The 20,740-nt window shown below is 39.9% G+C and overlaps 1 protein-coding gene across 1 annotated transcript in view; it reads right to left on the minus strand.

Moving 5' to 3' along the window:
• Positions 1-20,740, minus strand: part of nsmfb (NMDA receptor synaptonuclear signaling and neuronal migration factor b) — a 76,328-nt gene that overhangs the window by 38,386 nt on the left and 17,202 nt on the right. The window contains exons 2-4 of the mRNA XM_082554939.1: positions 16,682-16,743; positions 7,202-7,966; positions 6,967-7,039 (exon numbers count right to left, since the gene is read on the minus strand). Coding sequence (XP_082411065.1) covers positions 6,967-7,039; positions 7,202-7,966; positions 16,682-16,743 — 900 coding nt within the window. The remainder of the gene's footprint in view (positions 1-6,966; positions 7,040-7,201; positions 7,967-16,681; positions 16,744-20,740) is intronic.

Genomic DNA, 20,740 nt, shown 5'->3' on the forward strand with positions numbered 1-20,740 from the left:
AAACTACCAACATAATTTTCTAGTTTCATCATGGCTAAATAGCAAAAAGAAACGTGCAAAAGCAAAATGCAAAGCTCACATCCCTACATGCACCATTTAAAGATATTTGAATCCAGAGCACAGTTGGAGGCAATCCAAAAACACCCCTGACATGTCAGTGTTGATTGCAGGAATGGTGAAGGCAGCGCCTAAAATAGAGAGATGACTCAGAGGAGAGGGGGACCCATCCGTCAGTCAGAGTTGTATTTTCATACTGTGTGACAACTAGCTTTTTAAATCTACCACCTGCACACCAAGATAATAAAGTCAAATTCCTGCCAGTATATGTATGTGTGAATTCATATTTCTGCAAATAAATCGTCCCTAACCTTCGCTTTCCTTCTGTGACCTTACAAAACACTTTGCAAAATTATCTTCATTAAACCATGAATAATTTAATTTTTGAAACTAACTGAGATGTACCTTTCTATTAAAAGCATTGCACTCTATGTGACACAGCTCGGTATGCACGCACGCACACACGCACACACGCACGCACGCACGTACGCGCGCGCACACACACACACACACACACACACACACACACACACACACACACACACACACACACACAAGCTCATACAGCATATGGAATGTCTCAGCCTTGGTGGATGTGAGGCCCGCTGCCAAATATTGATCAATTCATTGGCTTTGACTGCCAGCCACAGAGTGCAGAGCTGCAGCAGTATATTGACAGACCCGTTTTTACACTTCAGTGTTCAGTGAGGAACATTTATTAAACCTGCCACCCACAGCCTCCACGATTCACGACACACACACACACACACACACACACACACACACACACATGTGCGCCGGAGAATGCTTTTACGAGCCATGTGATTGCCCCGTAGGTAGGGATTGGAAGGCACGGTGAGTTCCTCATGCAGAGAGTCAAAATACACAAAGTGAATGTTCACCAGCAAACAGTCAGAGCAGAATATGGTAACAGGAAAAACACTTGAGTGCTGGGTTTACTGTGCGCTGGTTAGACATAGTCTATGGTGAAACATCACCCTATCAAGATTCAGATGGTCTAGATTAGAGTAACAGGAACATTAATACAGAAAGCATGATTAGATGTTCATCATTACTAGGAGATATTTTAATTTTCTTTTTACGTGGCTGACCTCACATCAAGGTCATCTTCTCTTGCAGAGTTTTTTTAGGTCACGCCATAGAAGTCTGATCATGTTCCTTGGTAAATGTGACTGTGCAATAGAGAGTAGTTGTCCTCCAGTTTGTTGAAAAACAAAAGAAAAATGTTCATTTCATCGTGAGGAAGTGAATGGACTTACAAGTTGTGCAATTAGGACAGCTGGTAAATGAAAATTGTGTGGTCATACCAAAAACTTCTCAATGAAGTTCTGCTATCACAGAATGCATGCACCATAGTTCAGGTCATGTCCAGTGAAGTCAATGTGCCATAATAACCATTGTATTAACGATAAATTTAATAACTCTGCATAGCAACAGTTACTCAAAAAACACTTTTTATCCATAACAAGAACAGCAAAGAAACTATACAACAGAAAATGCAAATGCTATTTATGCTCTCCTCATAACAATGATAAGAAAAAATAAACTGGGCCAATAAGACATGCTTGTTATTACAGGGATATACATGTTAATGTGATCCCCCCCTGCTTTGTATTTTGCCAGTTCTCTTATCTGGAGATCATACTTGGCAAATAACACTCTCAAGGAAAAGAGCACATACAGCACTATCTTTCTGTTGAACAAAACCCCCGTCTTAAAAGACGATTTGGCGAATACAAGATCATAAAATTATCTTTTTTTCGCTTGCTTCAAGGCCATATTTCACAGGACTGATTAGTTAGCAACATCCCTCTCACCGGTAGGCTAAGTGATTTTTAGCCAATTACAAGTTGAACTCGGTGGGTGGGGTTGTTAGCTAAGATGCAATGATTAAGAAATGGCGCAACTGATGTGTCTATGCAAGCTAATTTGTGATATGCACTGGTAATAGATATTTAGTTTTTAATGCACCTTCTCTGTGCATGTTGTGCCATCAGTTAACCCTTCGCGTGCCAGCATGAGTGCCCAGGGTTGCCGGCCCCTGGTCTACAACACTTGAAATATAAATAGAAACGAGGTTGAAAAGACTACGAAAAAAATTATTTTAAAATCGGATAAAAGGCATTTCTGTTCAAGAAGTTGTTTTCTTTGTTGGGTAATAGGGTAACTATAACAGCACCACACAGGACAGGACAGGGCACGGTACCTCTCCATCATGGTGGCTGCCTCCTGCTCTCTTTTCCGTCTCTTTCTCTCAGCAATGCCTCGGAAAGCCCTGCCGGGACGTCAAAGCATTAAGTTGTTTTGTTTGGAAATATAGGTTTTCGTTTTAGCTTCGCCTGACAGCAACCAAGGATTTTTTTGTCTGAACCCAATCTGACCCAAGGGCTAAAAAGCTCTACTATTACTTGCTATATCTGGTGAGCTTAGAAATTAATGCAGCTTTTAAGTTGATGTTTGTTATAAACAAAACTAACTAAAATGCCACACAGTAACAAAAGGAAACTAAAAAGCCCATAGGGTCTAGTTGGGTTCGGGCATAAAGTTTAGTTAGGGTGGTATGGGAAGACACTAAAGGTGTCAAAGGTGAGAGGTTTGAAGTCCAGTAGGGTTAGTGAGAGTTTAGTTAGCTTTGGTGAGTAGTTAAAGTTAGCAGCACAGGGACATCTAATCCACCAAAGGCAGAGGACATTGAGGATAATTGCATGTACACTCACGCACACACACTCACAAACTACAACCACAATGTAGGAAAAGACACTGAGGGAACAACAGACGACTTTATATTCATTTAAATATGAATGTTAAATTCTTTTTTGTGCAGCTTCAACAGCCATTATGGGATGTATTGGTTTTTTTCTTGGTTGGTGGGGTCGTATTATTTTGTGTAGGTCTCAAAAGGTCAGGCCTAATCAAGACTTTTAGAACTTGTTGCCCTGGCTGTCTTCTGACCAATTTATCTCATCTTTATGAAAAGCCTCTAGGAAAGACTAGCTATTTCCTGATAGCACAGAAACTCATTGTGTTCCCTTACTTGTAGGAGGTTGAAAGAGAACCCAGTTAAACTTCAGAAATGGATTATCAGACCAGTGCTGAGATGTGACATCCTCTGTTTCACATTTTGATGTACTGAGAAATATTTCTGCACCACAATTTTTGCAACACATTATTAACCATTCTGCCAAGTGTGTAACAGTATGCCTACACCGAGGTGCTTTTCCCAGTAGGGACAGTAATGGTTCTGACAGGGCGTCAGACATAATGAGAATCATCTGTGACAGCGTATGTCAAAAACAAAGTCCGGTCCTACAGTCTGGTTTTCACCAACGGACAGACAGACAGGCAGGCAGCTGATGAGCCCTGGGATGACAAAACATGAGGCTGAATTCACTGGAGTCTGATTATTATCCAAAAGCTCTCTGCATTGCTATTGCAGAATTTTTTCCCCTCGTGAATTCACTCACGTTTTGTTCCTTCTCACTGCAAAAACAAACAGGTTGGAAGAGATGTTTCCTTCAGCCTGTCCCTCCTTCCACCATCTGCTATCACAAGTATATTTAAAAGCTGACAGCCTACTTCCTCTATTGTGCGATAAAGCAATCCTTTAAATTTTCTGCCAAATTTATCAAGCAGCCAGCAGAGAGAGAAGAAGAAAAACAGATTTTTCACTGTCTTTGGCAGTAGGCACATGCGGTTTTATAGTTTCAAACAGTGGTTTACATAAGCTTAAGCCTGTGAAGTCTAAGCCATCAAAGGTGAAAACACTAAAAGCAAAAGTGACCTACATATTCTGAGTTAAGGTTTGGGTTATTTGCTGATGATGGTGACATAGACCTTAGAGAGTTAAATATGAGAAGATAAGTTATAATACTAAAGATCTGAAGATATTAAAGTATTGAAACTTAAGCAGTACTGGGGGCGGCTTTATGTCTGCTGACAGCTAGATTGGTAGTTGCAAATGAGAGTTAGCAAACATTTGAAAAAGTGTATGATCTAGAATTTCATCATGTCTCACATGATGCATGGTCACCTTAAAAGTTTACCAAGAAACTTGGGAAAAATGTTGTTTCCAGAATTTGATCAACCAAGTCCAGTAATCTAAGTTTAATAGGAGTTCCGAGTTTACCTTAATAGATGGAATCATTAGCAACCAAAAAGCCTTAGAGACTCTTGTTTATCTTTCTTTACAGTAAAGCCGTACAGTCTACTTTTGACACCAGCAAGAACGGATATCACATGTGTGATCAACCTTATTAAAAAAAAAGACTAAAATTATCACCTGGTCGTTGATTGGTCACATTGCAGTTTAGATTACTGCTTGTTCAAACACATAATGTATGAAAACGCTCATGTCCCTTTATTAAATTCCTTTAAATTCCTTTAAAGATAAGTGATTCACAGTCACATCCCCTGTATGTAAGTAATGGTGTTAGATACTGACTAGACAACTGTTTTTGCAGAACATAGTGATGTGACCATAGATTGCTGGGGCCAGGAAAATAATTTTCCCAAAGAGAAATGAGAAACTGGGACTGCTACGGATATATTCAGTCCAATTCTGCTCAATAGTAATTTTATTGGAAATGTTATCCCTTTATAAACCACTAATGGTAATAGTAGATGTTACAAGTAGATCCTAATTGTGACCCCTTGGGAAAATCAAATGCCCACTCTTAGACTAGCTGGATGTTGCCACCAACCCTTCTTGTTTTTGAATTCCCATTTTTGAAGCCTCAAGCTGGGTCACCGAACTGTTCTCACCTTAACCTCTTTGAAACCACACATTATAATCTGGTTCTTACTCTGAAACCATCATCACAATATTTAAAAGCTGACAGCCTGCTAAAATACAGTTTACACTATCTTTTAGCAGGAGGCAGGTGTAGTTTCATAGAGTAAAAAAAAAAAAAATCTTATAAAACAACCAAAGTGTTTTCGTGGAGATATGAATGTGACAGTATAGCTATGGAAGGGACAGGAAGCAAAATGTGCAAAGGACTGCACTGAGACATTACAAGAATGAAACAAAGGTTTCATTGGTGTTGTGAGGGACAAAAGAGGCAGGTGACGTGTGATTTAATCACATGATTTATAAAACACTGTAAAAACACGTCTGCTATTAGCTGTTCACTGCTTATAGCTAGTTAGCTATAGCTAACTTATCTCTGCAAGTTTTCTATAGTATTGTCTCCCCAAAAAAGCCTCCGCTGTGTTTTGTGAGCTATTTTTTTGTGAGCTTATGTTGTGTTTTTCCTTTTTCTTATGTGTTTTATTCAGCTTTTTTCTATTTGCTATTGTTTTCTTAAGTTGCTATGCATTTGACCTTTTAGGGTTGCTGTACGACTCAGACCTCAGAGGGTTAAACAGCATTACTAAGATTTATCTATAGACTTATGCACAAGAAAACAGCTTTGAGTTCATGGTTTTAGTTTTCAGACGTAACTTTGGTAGTCAAGTCACCACTGCTACACTGTCTTTATCAGAAATATATCAAAGGAGTTCATTTCAACAAAGAATTGTTGCTATTTAAATAATGCTTGGCATGACCTACTTTTCATTCCTACCAAACCTTCCTTGCCTTTAATCTTACATCCACATATTGACATCCCATCCAGCAGACATCGAGGTTGGGGGAATAAGGACACAGTAGACTGACTAGCACAAAGCCACATGAGGAACAGAGTTCAATGCGAGTTACCTAACTGGCATAGCAAGAAAAAAAGAAAAAGCAACAAGGAAGAACAGTGGGGGCGTTTGAAAGATTTACTCACGATATTCTACAGTCGTGGTTTGGAAGGCCGCCACACAGTGTGGAGAGGAAGAAGAGGAGACAAAAATGAAAGAGAAGTTAGCAATAGGGCCAGCCAAATACTCCACATACCCAAATTTTGGAGTGAGATTTATGTTCCAGTTCTCATTTTCAGGAGAGACAAAATGGAAGAATCCTACCTATAAATAAGTGAGCAGGGACTGGGATTCAAATATGACATGCACATTGAAAGAAGTGAGGAAGAGGAGATGATGACTGATGAAATATGTACATGTATGTACATCTAAAGTGTACCAAAATATCTCACCAGTTGGTTCTCAAGGACTGGCTATAACCAAACACTTAGTTTAATGTGTAGTCAATAATGTGTAGTCAGTTAAACTGTGATATATCCATCATTCAGCCTGCCATTTAAATCAAAAGCGAGAGTCAGACCCATATATCAGTTTGACTCTAATACGTACACAGGCAGTCGGAAACAGATGGGGAAAGGAAGGTGAGACATATGGATAGCAAAGAGGGAGTGTGGGAGAGAAGAAGGGAAAAAAAGATCATGGTGGGTGCGCTTTGTCTGTTTGAGAGTCATAATTATAAGGTCAGGGTGATAGGTGATAATTAACCTGTCAGCAAGACTGGAACGGAGTTGTGTGTCTGCGTGTATGTGTGTCTTGGTTAAGGCACGTACACGATCTAGACCAACACATTTCCAGCTTTCTAAATGTGTTGATTTCAAAGACTCTTGGCTGCTCAATTTAGAGGAACAAGTACTATGCACAACACTGGAAACAGGTGCGTTCCATTCAGCTGGTATCATTGTTTACTGGGACACTTGTTGGACCATGTTGTTAAAATTACTAAACTGTGCTTCTACCAGTACAGATCTAAAACATCCAGTTTTTCTATGGGCAACTGCTTATTTCTAAAAAAAATGTCAAAGTGGCTTCCTATATTAATAAAACCAACGAGCATAAAGGTGTGAAAGCTCATTAAGACTTTGTATTAGAATGTTACATTTGTCTCTTGGAAGGAAAAGACTGGGGCCGTATCCTGCCAACATGGCAGCGAGATGCTGTGATGCACAGAGTGGGAGTGAAGGTGGATTTCCATGCCATACTCACGCCTGCATGGTGGTGGTGGCTGTCTGAAAGCTGAACATATTCTCTTTGGGGAACCAGCTGTTAGGATTGTCCTCTGCAAACACAAATAAGAAAAGGAAGGTGTGTGTCAGTGAGCATTACATTCAAACACAGGCCTTACAAATAGCAGTGGAGGTGAATAAAAACATGGTGAGAACGTGTTTAAATTTAGGCTCAGTTTGTTTATTCGTTTAAACCTTCACATTTAGTTTTATACCCCTGTCATCTGTAGATGCTCTGTCCTCGCTGTACATTCTCTCCAGTTTTTTGCGTTGCTTCCCTCCATCTCGGGGTGAGGTATCTAGGTCCAGGGAGCGCTGACTTTGGCATGGAGCCCGAATGCAGGCAACGCAGTCTGGGGTGTAGTCATCCCGCGACCCACCTCTCCTCATTCCCCAATCACGAATGTTGCCAGCGCTACCTGAGCTCTGCAGCGGCTGCGATGATGACGTTGGGCCTCCGTGATGCTGCTGGGCATGATGTTGGTTACTGCGGTGATGGCTGCTACGGTGATGGCTGCCACGGGCAGCTGAGGCGGTTGGTTGGCTGGTGCAGGATAGGCCATGACTGGCAGCAGAAGTGCTCTGTGAGAGAGGCTGCTCCCGGGAGCCCTTCAGCACCTCCAACTCCAGGCTCTCCTCACTGCCACGGCCCCCGAGGGTCATCCCGCCTTCCCTGGAGATTGTGTACACCCTGGCTGGCTTCACAGCAACAGGCCCCTGTGAACCCCTGGCAGCAGGTGGGTCCTCTATGGAAAGACTGCGTTCGGCAGAGAGTCGCCGTTTGGAGGGGCCAAGTGATGCTTGAGCCTGGAGAGTGTTGACTTGAGATTGAGACTGTGGGTTAGTGCTGGGATTAGACTGGCTGGACTGGGCGGGTTTAGCTATGGATAAACAACGGCTCTGTGGTGGCAGATTGTTGTTATGCAAGTGACTGACGTCTGGAGAGTCCTGGCCAGAGAAAGTTTCAGACAGTAGATGATCTGGGGATAAAGAGAAAGGGGATGAAGCAAAATTAACAAGAAAACATAGCAAGTGAGAGATAAATCATGCTGTCTGTTTTCCAGAGGTGTGGACTCGAGTCACATGACTTGGACTCGAGTCAGACTCGAGTCATTAATTTTATGACTTTAGACTTGACTTGAAAAAATGTTCTAAGACTTGTGACTTGACTTGGACTTTTACACCAATGACTTGGGACTTGAATTGGACTTGAAACGGTTTACTTGAAAAGACTTGATATTTTACCCCAAATACAAAATTTAACATGCATATTATATAGAGATTGAAAATGTGACGTCATTCACGGGTAGAACCGCAAAGGATTCTGGGAACTCGTGGCAAGCGGTACTAGCGCACGCAGGCTTTCAATTAAAATCAGTTATACAGCGATAAAAAGAAACACAAGAAGCCGTTGTATTATTAACTGCAATAGCCGGTCGCATGACAGCCACGGGAAGCCGACGGGTAAAGAGATCGGTTGTTATCGGATTACCTCGTTGAAGAGAAATTGTTCGAGCCATGTTTCCGAAGTAACAAAGAGGCGACGGGTGGCCTGGATTGCAGCCATTCAAAGGTCAAATATAACGTCCCAGAACCCTCCAGCTCACAGGTTAGTCTGCTCCAAGCATTTACACAAAGGTCAGTGTTTTTTAGTAGTTAATACGTCACTTTCATAACATAATTGGTGATATAGGTTACAAGCAAGTCTGGCGCTGAACAGAAATTGTCGCGCTATGCTCCTGTGTTTATTGTGCATAAATAGTGAATTGTCCTGACACAATATTGTGTTTCGCTTCTGTTATTATGGTACATTGACAAAAACATATACTTTTATTCACAGGATAAAACAGGTTTTTTGTATCACTAATTGCCCAGTACGATTACAGCATACAGTATTATTGTCACTGCTACATTTCTGTGATGCTACCAGAAATTATTTCCACTACTAATTAATTACCGTTGAGCTCAAAGGTCCTATTAATAAACGGTTAACGAATGTGTATTTATGACGACGATTTGTGAGACTGGTAAACTTATGATACGTACGATGGTCTTTCGTTCTACACGGTGCATTTCAAGGTCCTGTACCCATCCGGCGGTAAACTGTACCTGGGCTTGTTGCAGTGACCTGAAGTTACTAAACTTCATGAGTGTATGCACTCACTCCAAGAACCGTATGATTATAAATATGCATATAAATATGCTACGATGAGATAGCTGACTTCATCTAACTAGCAAATGTTGTCCAGGCTACGTTGGTGATACAGTTTTTTTTAATGTGTATGATATTTTTGTCATGCGATTTTAAAGCCGGTCCTACAACCGCATCCAAGAATGACATGCAGCTTATCTCAGAACTGTCGGTGAAAATTATTCTTGGAGCTAAGTTTAATTGAGCTGCATTTTAAAGAGGTGCAATTTCACAATTTGTGTATATTTTCTAAGTTCACTATTTTGTCATGTGTTGAGAAAAACACAGATTTTAAAATTACATGGTCTAATATTTACATTTAGCATATAACTGCAACATTATTTTTTCGTTGTTTTTTTTTTTTTAAAGACCCGAAAGGACTTGAAATTCAAAGTTTCAGACTTGTGACTTGACTCGGACTTTTACACCAGTGACTTGAGACTCGACTCTGACTTGCCTGACATTACTTGAGACTTGACTTGAGACTTGAGGATAAAGACTTGAGACTTACTTGAGACTTGCAAAACAATGACTTGGTCCCACCTCTGCTGTTTTCTATATAGCTTTCATAAACGGACATCAGATAAATGCTTTCTATGTAAATAGAGTTAACAGGGAGCTTGCTTGTGTCTCTTTGGGATTTGTAGCTCTGGCAGCAGAGTGGTAAACATTTACTAGCTGCAAAGCTTTTGTGAGCACATGAGGAAAATAGAGAGGTGGCATAGTGATGGAAAAAAAACAAATAGCGGAAAGATGAAAGATTCAGAAATGGATGAGCCGGTACAGTCCAAGAAGCCCAGTTGTCCTGTAGGATCATGAAGGATGAATAGTTCTTCTCACTGTATAAATGGTTGCAATGCTGCAGGCTTGAAAGCAAGTGTAATCTGATGGGACTTGCTAGTTTTTCATTTTGTGTGTCCTGTGGATAAATAAGTATGGGTATAGTGATAATTTTCCGATGCCTTTAATTTAGTTTTATCTCCTTATAACGATGTTCATTTTTTTAACAAATATTTTTAATAATCATTGTCTTTCTATTTTAGACAATGTTTGTCCTGTCTAAACAAGACTAGCTCCGGTTTCAAAGTCGTCTCCCTGGATAAATGACACCATTCGCCTCTCAAAGCGTTGCCGCTGTAAGGTTGAGCGTTTATGGAGGAAAACACACAGCAAATTCAAAAGTGTTAAATGTTTTGGTGTTAATAGTCTTCTTGCAAAAGTAGAGTTAATTTTACTCTAAGCAGAGTCACATTCTTTTAATGTAACTCTGAGGTGTAAAATGATAGTAGTTAAAATCGAGTGTTAAAAATGAGTGTTTCTCTGTCAAATCTGGAGGTGTTACAATGGAAACATTAACTCTTGACCTCTTAACTCTGAACTCCTACAGGGGCTATGACACCAATAGAGTAAATTCACAGACTCCGCCCCCAGCACGGCTCCAATCGAAGCTGAAGTGAAGCCGTTTCAGAACATTTTGCTCTACATATTTGAGTTGTTTGCCATGCTTGGTAAGTCATTTTTTCAAAGATTGTTTCAATTATTATGAGCTTTTACTTCTGTGGCTCTTTGGAGTTGAGAAAGAGCTGTGTGAAAGGCATTAGCCATGTTGCTCGGTGATAGCATAATATTCTGTTTTAGCTAGCTGAAAGGTATTGTCTGCGGGCAAATGCCACAGCCTTGAAAAAAAGCTTGCATGTGAATTTTCAGTCAAATCTTTGGTCAAATACACCTAAAACAATGTCTAGAATGTGAAATGTTGGTATAATGGTGCTACTTGAAGCCTGAAAACAATCGCCCATAAAAAAAAAAAAGAGCAAACAGCAGTAGCAGACGTCCTGACTGGGTTCTACGTTAGCATAGATTCCTCCAGAGTTTTGTGCACACGGTTTAGGTAAAAATTAAAAAGGTTGAGGTTTTACATTTAGTTCAGTATTACCTGCTGCCTGTGTCTTTGTCTTTTGGGAAAATACTTTACACAAGTAATGGCTCAAAGAGGATTCCTTTTTTTTTTTTTTTAACTGTGCTGCAATTGTTTACTGGATTATTTGTGCCATTAATTAGTGTCAACTAATTTTTATTCAATCTCCGCACAGGATATGCTTGTGAAGATGGAATATGGGGGAGAGCAGAAGTGCGTTGAAGTTCCACAAAGGGATGAATGAAGGACATGCATATTGTATTGAAGAAATAAGTGATGAGAATGCTGTTATTTGCATTTACCATGTCAGACCTTTTGATAAACAAAGTTCTAATGAAAGTGAGAACATGTATACATGTATACATCTTTCAGAAAATGTTTTGAAATTGTGGTGCACAGTTCAGAATAAATGTTTTTAAAAAACCATTGCATCTTTTTAGTAAATGTTTATTTCCAAAAGAAATTTCTAGAAGTTCAGAACAGTAAAATTCCCGCTTTTAAGAATGAATTAGAAGATAACTCTTACGTAGTTAAACTAAAATACTCTTTGAGAGTTAATATATAAACTCTTAACACCAAGTGTTAAATTATCAACTCCAGACAGATTTGGTGTTTAACACTAAATCAGAGTTAACGTACCAACTCTCCAAAAAGAGTTAAATTAACACTCTCTGGTGTGGACCCATATAGACACTTTAATAGTGTTGAAATCAAATCCGACAGTGTTAATTTGGACATGCTGGATTTGCTGTGCACGTTTGCATGTCCATCTCCTTCATTTAAAGGACCTTTTAGTCCCTTTTAACACTTCACTTCGAGATGCGAGGGCTGCGTATTTCTCAGACTTAGTGTCTAAGAGCAGAGGTAACCTTCTATCTATGGTACTATTCAACACCATTAGTGATATTGTTACTCCTGCTCCACCTGCTGTCCCAAATTCATCAAATGAAGATTGTGAAAAATTTCTTTCTTTCTTCGTTGAAAATGTCAGTAACGTGAGGAACAATATCTCTCCTTCTGTGTCTCTCTTATCTGCTCCAACTCAAGCTAGGCCTGTAATTTTAGGAAGATTTTTACCTGTGTCCTTACCAGAGCTGTTCAAGTTAGTTAATTCGATGAAAGCGTCCTCCTGCTCTCTGGATATTTTACCTGGATTTTTATTTAAAAATGTCTTTTTGGTCTATTGGTCCCTGTGTGCTCACAATTATCAATACCTCACTGGTTTCTGGTCAGGTCCCTGTTTATTGTAAGAATGCTGTCATTCACCCACTGTTAAAAAACCTAAGCTTGATGCTTCTCTTCTTAGTAGCTACAGACCGATTTCAAAATTACCGTTCATTGCTAAGATTTTAGAAAAGCTTATAGCTGTTCTAGAATACAGCATTCTGGATAAATTCCAATCTGGCTTTCGTAGAGCTCACTCTACTGAAACTACACTTCTTAGAGTCTCCAACGACATTTTGATGAGATGTGATGCAGGAGAATGCTCCGTTCTGTTGATGTTGGACCTGACCTCCGCCTTTGATACTGTGGACCATCATATTCTGCTAGATAGGCTGAGACACTGGGCGGGTATATCAGGGGCTGCTTTGGCCTGGTTTGAATCCTATTTGCATGAACGATCCTTTTCTGCGGCTACCTTTAAGTACAGTTCCTCTTCTACTTTTCTTGCCTATGGTGTGCCACAAGGTTCAGTTTTGGGGCCTTTATTGTTCTTGCTGTATTTACTTCCTCTTCAACACTTATTGAGCACTTTTAAGGACATTTCGTATCACTGCTATGCAGATGATATTCAGTTATATATCTCCTTTAAGCCCCATGATGTTTCCAAGCTACAGATTTTGCATAAGTGCATAGACTCCATTAGAGGTTGGATGGCTGTAAACTTTCTTCAACTAAATGAGGAGAAGACTGAAGTCCTTGTTTGTGCTCCTAAACATTTTGTACCTAGTGTTATGGAAAACTTGGGTCCACTTGCTACATTTGCCAAACCGTCTATCAGGAGCCTTGGTGTTACTATTGACTCAGGTCTGACTTTGGATGCCCATGTAAAATCTCTGGTTCGCTCCTGTTTTTATCACTTGAGAAACACTGCTAAGCTGAGTCCCATTGTATCGCGCTCCAAATTAGAAATTGTCATTCATGCATTTGTTTCATCTCGTCTGGATTATTGTAATTTTTTGCTTAGTTGTTTATGTAAAGCCTCTTTGGAGCATCTGCAAGTTGTTCAGAACGCTGCTGCAAAGCTTCTGACCAAGTCCTCCAAGTACTCCCATGTCACACCCCTGCTGATTCAGCTGCACTGGCTCCCCGATAAATTCAGAATCCACTTTAAGGTTTTGACCTTGACTTTCAGGGCTCTGCATAGACAAACGCCAACATATATAGTGCAGAATTATTAGGCAAATGAGTATTTTGTCCACATCATCCTCTTCATGCATGTTGTCTTACTCCAAGCTGTATAGGCTCGAAAGCCTGCTACCAATTAAGCATATTAGGTGATGTGCATCGCTGTAATGAGAAGGGGTGTGGTCTAATGACATCAACACCCTATATCAGGTGTGCATAATTATTAGGCAACGTCCTTCCCTTTGGCAAAATGGGTCAAAAGAAGGACTTGACAGGCTCAGAAAAGTCAAAAATAGTGAGATATCTTGCAGAGGGATGCAGCAGTCTCAAAATTGCAAAGCTTCTGAAGCGTGATCATCGAACAATCAAGCGTTTCATTCAAAATAGTCAACAGGGTCGCAAGAAGCGTGTGGAAAAACCAAGGCGCAAAATAACTGCCCATGAACTGAGAAAAGTCAAGCGTGCAGCTGCCAAGATGCCACTTGCCACCAGTTTGGCCATATTTCAGAGCTGCAACATCACTGGAGTGCCCAAAAGCACAAGGTGTGCAATACTCAGAGACATGGCCAAGGTAAGAAAGGCTGAAAGACGACCACCACTGAACAAGACACACAAGCTGAAACGTCAAGACTGGGCCAAGAAATATCTCAAGACTGATTTTTCTAAGGTTTTATGGACTGATGAAATGAGAGTGAGTCTTCATGGGCCAGATGGATGGGCCCGTGGCTGGATTGGTAAAGGGCAGAGAGCTCCAGTCTGACTCAGACGCCAGCAAGGTGGAGGTGGAGTACTGGTTTGGGCTGGTATCATCAAAGATGAGCTTGTGGGGCCTTTTCGGGTTGAGGATGAAGTCAAGCTCAACTCCCAGTCCTACTGCCAGTTTCTGGAAGACACCTTCTTCAAGCAGTGGTACAGGAAGAAGTCTGCATCCTTCAAGAAAAACATGATTTTCATGCAGGACAATGCTCCATCACACGCGTCCAAGTACTCCACAGCATGGCTGGCAAGAAAGGGTATAAAAGAAGAAAAACTAATGACATGGCCACCTTGTTCACCTGATCTGAACCCCATTGAGAACCTGTGGTCCATCATCAAATGTGAGATTTACAAGGAGGGAAAACAGTACACCTCTCTGAACAGTGTCTGGGAGGCTGTGGTTGCTGCTGCACGCAATGTTGATGGTGAACAGATCAAAACACTGACAGAATCCATGGATGGCAGGCTTTTGAGTGTCCTTGCAAAGAAAGGTGGCTATATTGGTCGCTGATTTGTTTTTGTTTTGTTTTTGAATGTCAGAAATGTATATTTGTGAATGTGGAGATGTTATATTGGTTTCACTGGTAAAAATAAATAATTGAAATGGGTATATATTTGTTTTTTGTTAAGTTGCCTAATAATTATGCACAGTAATAGTCACCTGCACACACAGATATCCCCCTAAAATAGCTAAAACTAAAAACAAACTAAAAACTACTTCCAAAAACATTCAGCTTTGATATTAATGAGTTTTTTGGGTTCATTGAGAACATGGTTGTTGTTCAATAATAAAATTATTCCTCAAAAATACAACTTGCCTAATAATTCTGCACTCCCTGTATAAGTGAACTTTTACATCCATACATTACCAGCAGGTCCCTGAGGTAATGTGACTAGGGCTTGCTGGTTATCCTACACATGAGGCTGAAAACAAAAGGCAACAAAGCTTTTGTAACTGTGGCCCCCAGATTGTGGAACTCTCTCCCTTTGAGCCTGAGATCTGTGGACTCCGTGGTCGCTTTTAAAAAACAGCTAAAGACTCATCTTTTTAAACTTGCTTTTGGTTGATTTTTATTTTTAGGTTTTAGCTTCTGTGAAGCACTTTTTGATTTTTATCTTGAAAGGTGCTTTATAAATAAAATTTTACTGTACTTTACTTACTAAGTTATACTGAAGAAAAACTGAGTGGAAAGCAAACAGATTTGTAAGATTCCCTTTTATAAAGTTGAAATCATACACAGAAAAGCGATATTGCAAAGGTAGGGGAAAGGGAAGTGCTAGTTAGTCACAACAGCTTTTCCAGGATATAATTAAACTGAGCATAGTATTAGACTGAGTAGGTTACTAAGTTAGGCTCAACCACAATCCCAGTAGGTAAGCTGGTCTCAGTGCATCTGATAGCTCGCTTGATACCCTTCCAGACCCTTCCCAATTGGCAAGCACACAATCCTGTTTTAGCCTGCCCACAGATGCTGCGTATCTGCAGGCCACTTTGCACCTAACTTCAGCCCCATCTCAATTGTCATGTTTTCTGCTACTTTATGTATTCCACATATTTGCACTAAAAAGAGCATGCTAACAAATATAAATTACTACTGAAAATATAAATCCTCAATTACATTACCAATTCAGTTTTGTTTTTTCATAATCAGTTTACAAAAATAGTCATCTTACAGTGCTTTACATGTTAAAGTAAAAACCCTACAATATGATAATCCTCTATGAACAGCACTTGCCAACAGCAGGGGGGAAGAACTTGCAGATATATCAGTAATCTGCAACATTAAGATATCCTGCTTAGAATTGTTGAGGTATGGACTTTAGAAGACCTTGGATGGTGTCCTGTAGTATCAGGATTCACAACGGAATCGAGCAGCAGGATAGAGCAATCTGGAGTCAGTTCTCTGTCAAGTTCCTTATGCCATACCATACATGTCCTTCAAGAAGCCACTGCCATCAAGGAACACTGATGCCTTGAACTTGTCCACATGGTCTGCAGCCACTTCTGGTAAGCTTTAACCACTGCATTCTGGGAACCACCCACAATACGTGCTGATTTTCTGAACCAGTCACCCTGCTCTCACAGGTTGGCCCCTGTCAAAATTGTTCAGAGCCTTACACTTGCCCAATTTCCAATTCCAATTTTTCAGCACTTACCAGGTGACAGTATAGTTCGCTGCAGCTGATTTTAGGGTGATCAAATACTTATGGTTTTGGGGATAACCTGTGAAACATTGCTGTTGTGGTGTGACTGCACCCTGAAGCTGAGCGTTTATTACATAAACATCAGCATTTTTAAAATATTTTAATAACTGATTATCCGACATGTCACAGGCCAATATTTCACACAGAAATATTTTAAGGTATTTTTGGGAGTAGGAAATACGTGTGAAGCCGGAGAAACTGATATTTCCGACTAAATACTATATTGCTCTAATACTGATATAGTATTGTTGTAGGACTACTAAGTGTGCCACCTACCTGCTCCGTTGCGGTTCTCTGGATTGGTATTGGACAGGTATTCTCCAAATGCTCTGGCTGCTCTGTAGAGACACAAGTGCAAGACTTCACTCTGAGCTATTTTGCACAACTGTTGCTGTCAAACATAGCAAAGTGACTCACAAACATTTCACAGGATTCTCTCCACCTAAACAGGCTGTCTGAGCTTTTTCTCTCTAAGGCCCTCTTCACTGCAAGTAGGTTACATCACCACAGCACTCTGTGAGAGGAGCTGTTAATGTCCTGAATCCATACTCGCTATCTGCCATCACTCAACACAGTTACAGGCTGATCTTGGCTAAAGTCGGGAAGGGAAAAAGAATGAAAGCTTTCTATTACATATTTTTATAGCTTACTAAAATATTGAAATGGAAATGAACTGACATTTATATGAAGATTTTCCAATTTTAATAACCATTTTAATTGCTTTCATATCCTTTCGGTGGTCAGTGGCTCAATATGTCTTATATATCAATATGATTGATTCATGTAAGTAACTACTTTAGTATTTTTCTCACACATTACGTTCACTTTCTATTTTATTATAATTATGTTACATGAAAATAAGTGAAATATATAAAGATTTAAAGACAAACAAATTCATAAATTTGCTCTAGTTTTCTTTCATGACAAAGCTTATCCATCTCCCCTGCCCTACACAGAGGACGGTGTCGTTGCTTTTGCCATCCAGAAAAACAGGAAATAAATTCAATCATGTGTATGGCATAAAACATCCATATGGCAGGAACATTGAGGAACTGGCACGGTATACAATACATATATAGCTGAGTGTGGGTGGGTCTGCAGAAGAGAAAAAGTCACAGCAGTTCAATCTACTACCTCTGAAATGAGGAACAGTCTTGATTGAGTGCAATTAGCTCACTAACCATATCTATGATTCAAAAGGCCTTCATGCCTTGCTAATTAAAAAAGAAAAGAAAAGAAACTCTTATTCTAGCAAATAATGGGGTCAGTCAACCTTTGTACTGTATAAATTAACTTATCCTTTATTAATCCCCACAGGGAAATTCACTCTCTGTATTTAACACATCCTCAGAATTAGCTGTGGGAAACATGCAGGACCCAGGGACCAATGCCACCTCTACGGTCAAGGACACCTTTATACGGCATGTTTTTTTTAATGATGGGAGAGATCACAAATCCTCAAGGAAATCTGTGCAAGCATAGGGACAACATGTAAACTTCACATTGAAAGGGTCTTGGCCAGTGTTTAACCTCAGGTGTCTTTTGCTGTGCAAACCACTGAGCCACCATCTTGTCAGCATACTTTCTGTATGTAGGGTATATTGTACACAAGGATATGCAGTGCATCATGTCACACATTTTGCCATGCTTACAGCCTTATTCAAAAACAGTTACATTCATTTTTCATTTTAAAATCTACACACAAAACCCCATAATGATGATAAAAAAGTGGGCTGAAATGTGTAATATGAATGCTAATGCGTAGAAGCATTCAGTCGTTGCTCAGTACTTTATCGAAGTACTTTGACAGCAATTACAGCCTCAAGCCTTTCTGTATGCTACAAACTAGGCACATCCATTTTCAGGCAGTTTTTCCCATTCTTCTTTGCAGAACCTCTCAAGCTTCATCAACTTGGATGGGGAGGGTCAGTGCACAGCCATTTTCAGATTTCTCCATAGATGTTCAGTTGGCTTCCACTCTGGGTCTGGCTGAAGCGACTCAAGGACATTGACAGAGTTTTCCCGAAACCACTACTTTGTTATCTTGGCTGTGTGTTTAGGGTCGTCGTCCTTTTGGTGCTCTGAAGCAGATTATCATCAAGGATGTCTCCGTACATTGCTTGCATTCAGTTCCAGTTCCCACAGCCAAAAAACGTCTCCACAGTACACCAGCACAATGCTTCACTATATGGTATGTATTAACCTGTTTGGCTTGAAATTCCTTTGTTTGAGGATAAGTCACACAATTATTCATAGTTTAAACTGAAAATACACTAGCGTTAAGAACTCTATTGCCAAGAGAAGATTGCTAGTTCCACCTGCAGTAATTTATATACGGTGGTATAACTCTTTACTGAGACCTTCCCACCCTTCAGTGTGCAATAATGGAACGTAAAAGGCATGAAGAGCAAAACCCATCACAGAACAGAGCAGGCAACGAAGACAACCCAAAGGACTGATTTAGTCTAACACAGCAGGAAGGAGTGGGTTCATCAAAGTATTTTATGTGATATAATATATTTTTTAAAAAGAATACAGCACCTATATTTTCAGCTTTGCATATTTTTTCACTATTTGTGCTTTACAAATGTAAAGCAACATCATTTGTCTTTTTAGACATATAACTACTTAAATGATACCAAAAATTTGTGTGGACTGTGAAATTACAGATTATAATGTTATATTTTTGTATTGACATTTTATATCTTTAGAAGACGGGAAAAAAAAGAAAAAGGAAAGAGTCAGGGAGAGGTCTGTATCTTTCCACAATAAAACATCCACAACAACAAATCCTACACTGATTATGTCAGATACAGGGAGGAAGCATTGGGGTAGAGGTGGGTTGCAGAGTGGTTTGCAGATGCTCTGTAATGTGTGATTACACATTAGAGATTTGCCAGCTGGATAGAAGACAATCAACTGAGGCATCAGGTGATGCATGCTTGAACGAAGATGGCTTGATCTGCCAGTATTGGAACTGAGCTAGATTTAATGGCCTACCTGAGCTATTGCTATGGTCAATTTAAAAAGAAGAAGAAGAAAAAGTCTTCACTTCAGCTATATGTTTCAATCATAATATCCTGCAAGCAAGTGAGACTCTTAGTTGGTGCATACACAGTAAGATCAGCAGTTGTTCTATAATGTAAAACACCCACATACAAATACAATATGATAACAATCTTATAAAAGATATAGGCTACCCTCAAACACACCTATAAAGAAGCAACACAGCCTATAATCACTCTCCTCCCACTCACTCCGACCTGGCATTCCTGCCATCTGCAAACACAGATACACACACCAGGTCTCCCATGCTCAGAGTCTCCATGTGGAACAGCAGGCAGAGAAATAAATAGGGTACGCAACACACACACACACATGCAACATGCTTTGTACACAGGGATAAAATCTCAGGGGGCTGCAGTGAAATGGAATTGTTGTGTTGCTTTAGCCTACATGCCTAAGTAATTAAATATGAGGCAGCACATGCAGTGCTCCTCGTGAAAACCCCCTCCTACCCTGGCTGATATAGAGAAGGAGGAGAAGGCAAAGGACGGCACGAGGAAGAAAATGCAATCATCTGTGATCTATCTGCTTGACTGTGTGCACTCCCCCCAATAAAAATGCCATATGCTGTGCTGAGAGAAGGAGGATGTGAAAACACAGCAGCACTTTCTGTCAGCAGTGCACAGAAGTTCATTCAAGCTGAGATTGGTATAAACTATTAGAATTCACTGTCATGATTATACTGATCATGAAAATTGTACTGCAGTGTTTCCCACAGGAATCACAAGCACATTCACGTATTACAAAGTCAAGGTCAAAGGTCAAAGAGAGAAGGAACAGTTTGTTGAAGTCTGGAAATATCATGAAATATCATTTACAGTCATAGAATATAAATAACTTTTACTTTTAATGGCCTATGTTGGAATATAAACCACTTCACCAAAAAGTTGTGAATCACTGACACATAGTTAGGTGAGAAATTTTGTTAGCTAACTATGTTAGCTATTTAGCAAATTTAAATATAATTTAAAATGATAATAATGGACTGCCATAAGGGGTCATATGATTGTTGGGGTTTTCTCTATATTATTTTACGTTCTCGTAAAATAGAGGCAACTGTTGTTGAAATCTGTCACTCTATAAATAAAACTGAACTCATCTGAACTGAATAATATAGAAGTTAACACCCGCCGGCCAGGCTTCTACCTTTCTACCTTTAACCCCGGAGAGCAGTCATTTTGGTTTTCTACCTTAGACCCCCGCGGAGTCATCATTTTGCGTTTCTACCTTTAAAAGCCGGAGAGCAGTCAGTCAAATGCTGGAGTCATT

The sequence above is a fragment of the Aulonocara stuartgranti genome, assembly GCF_965226115.1.
Source record: "Aulonocara stuartgranti genome assembly, chromosome: 12".
NCBI lineage: Eukaryota > Metazoa > Chordata > Actinopteri > Cichliformes > Cichlidae > Aulonocara > Aulonocara stuartgranti.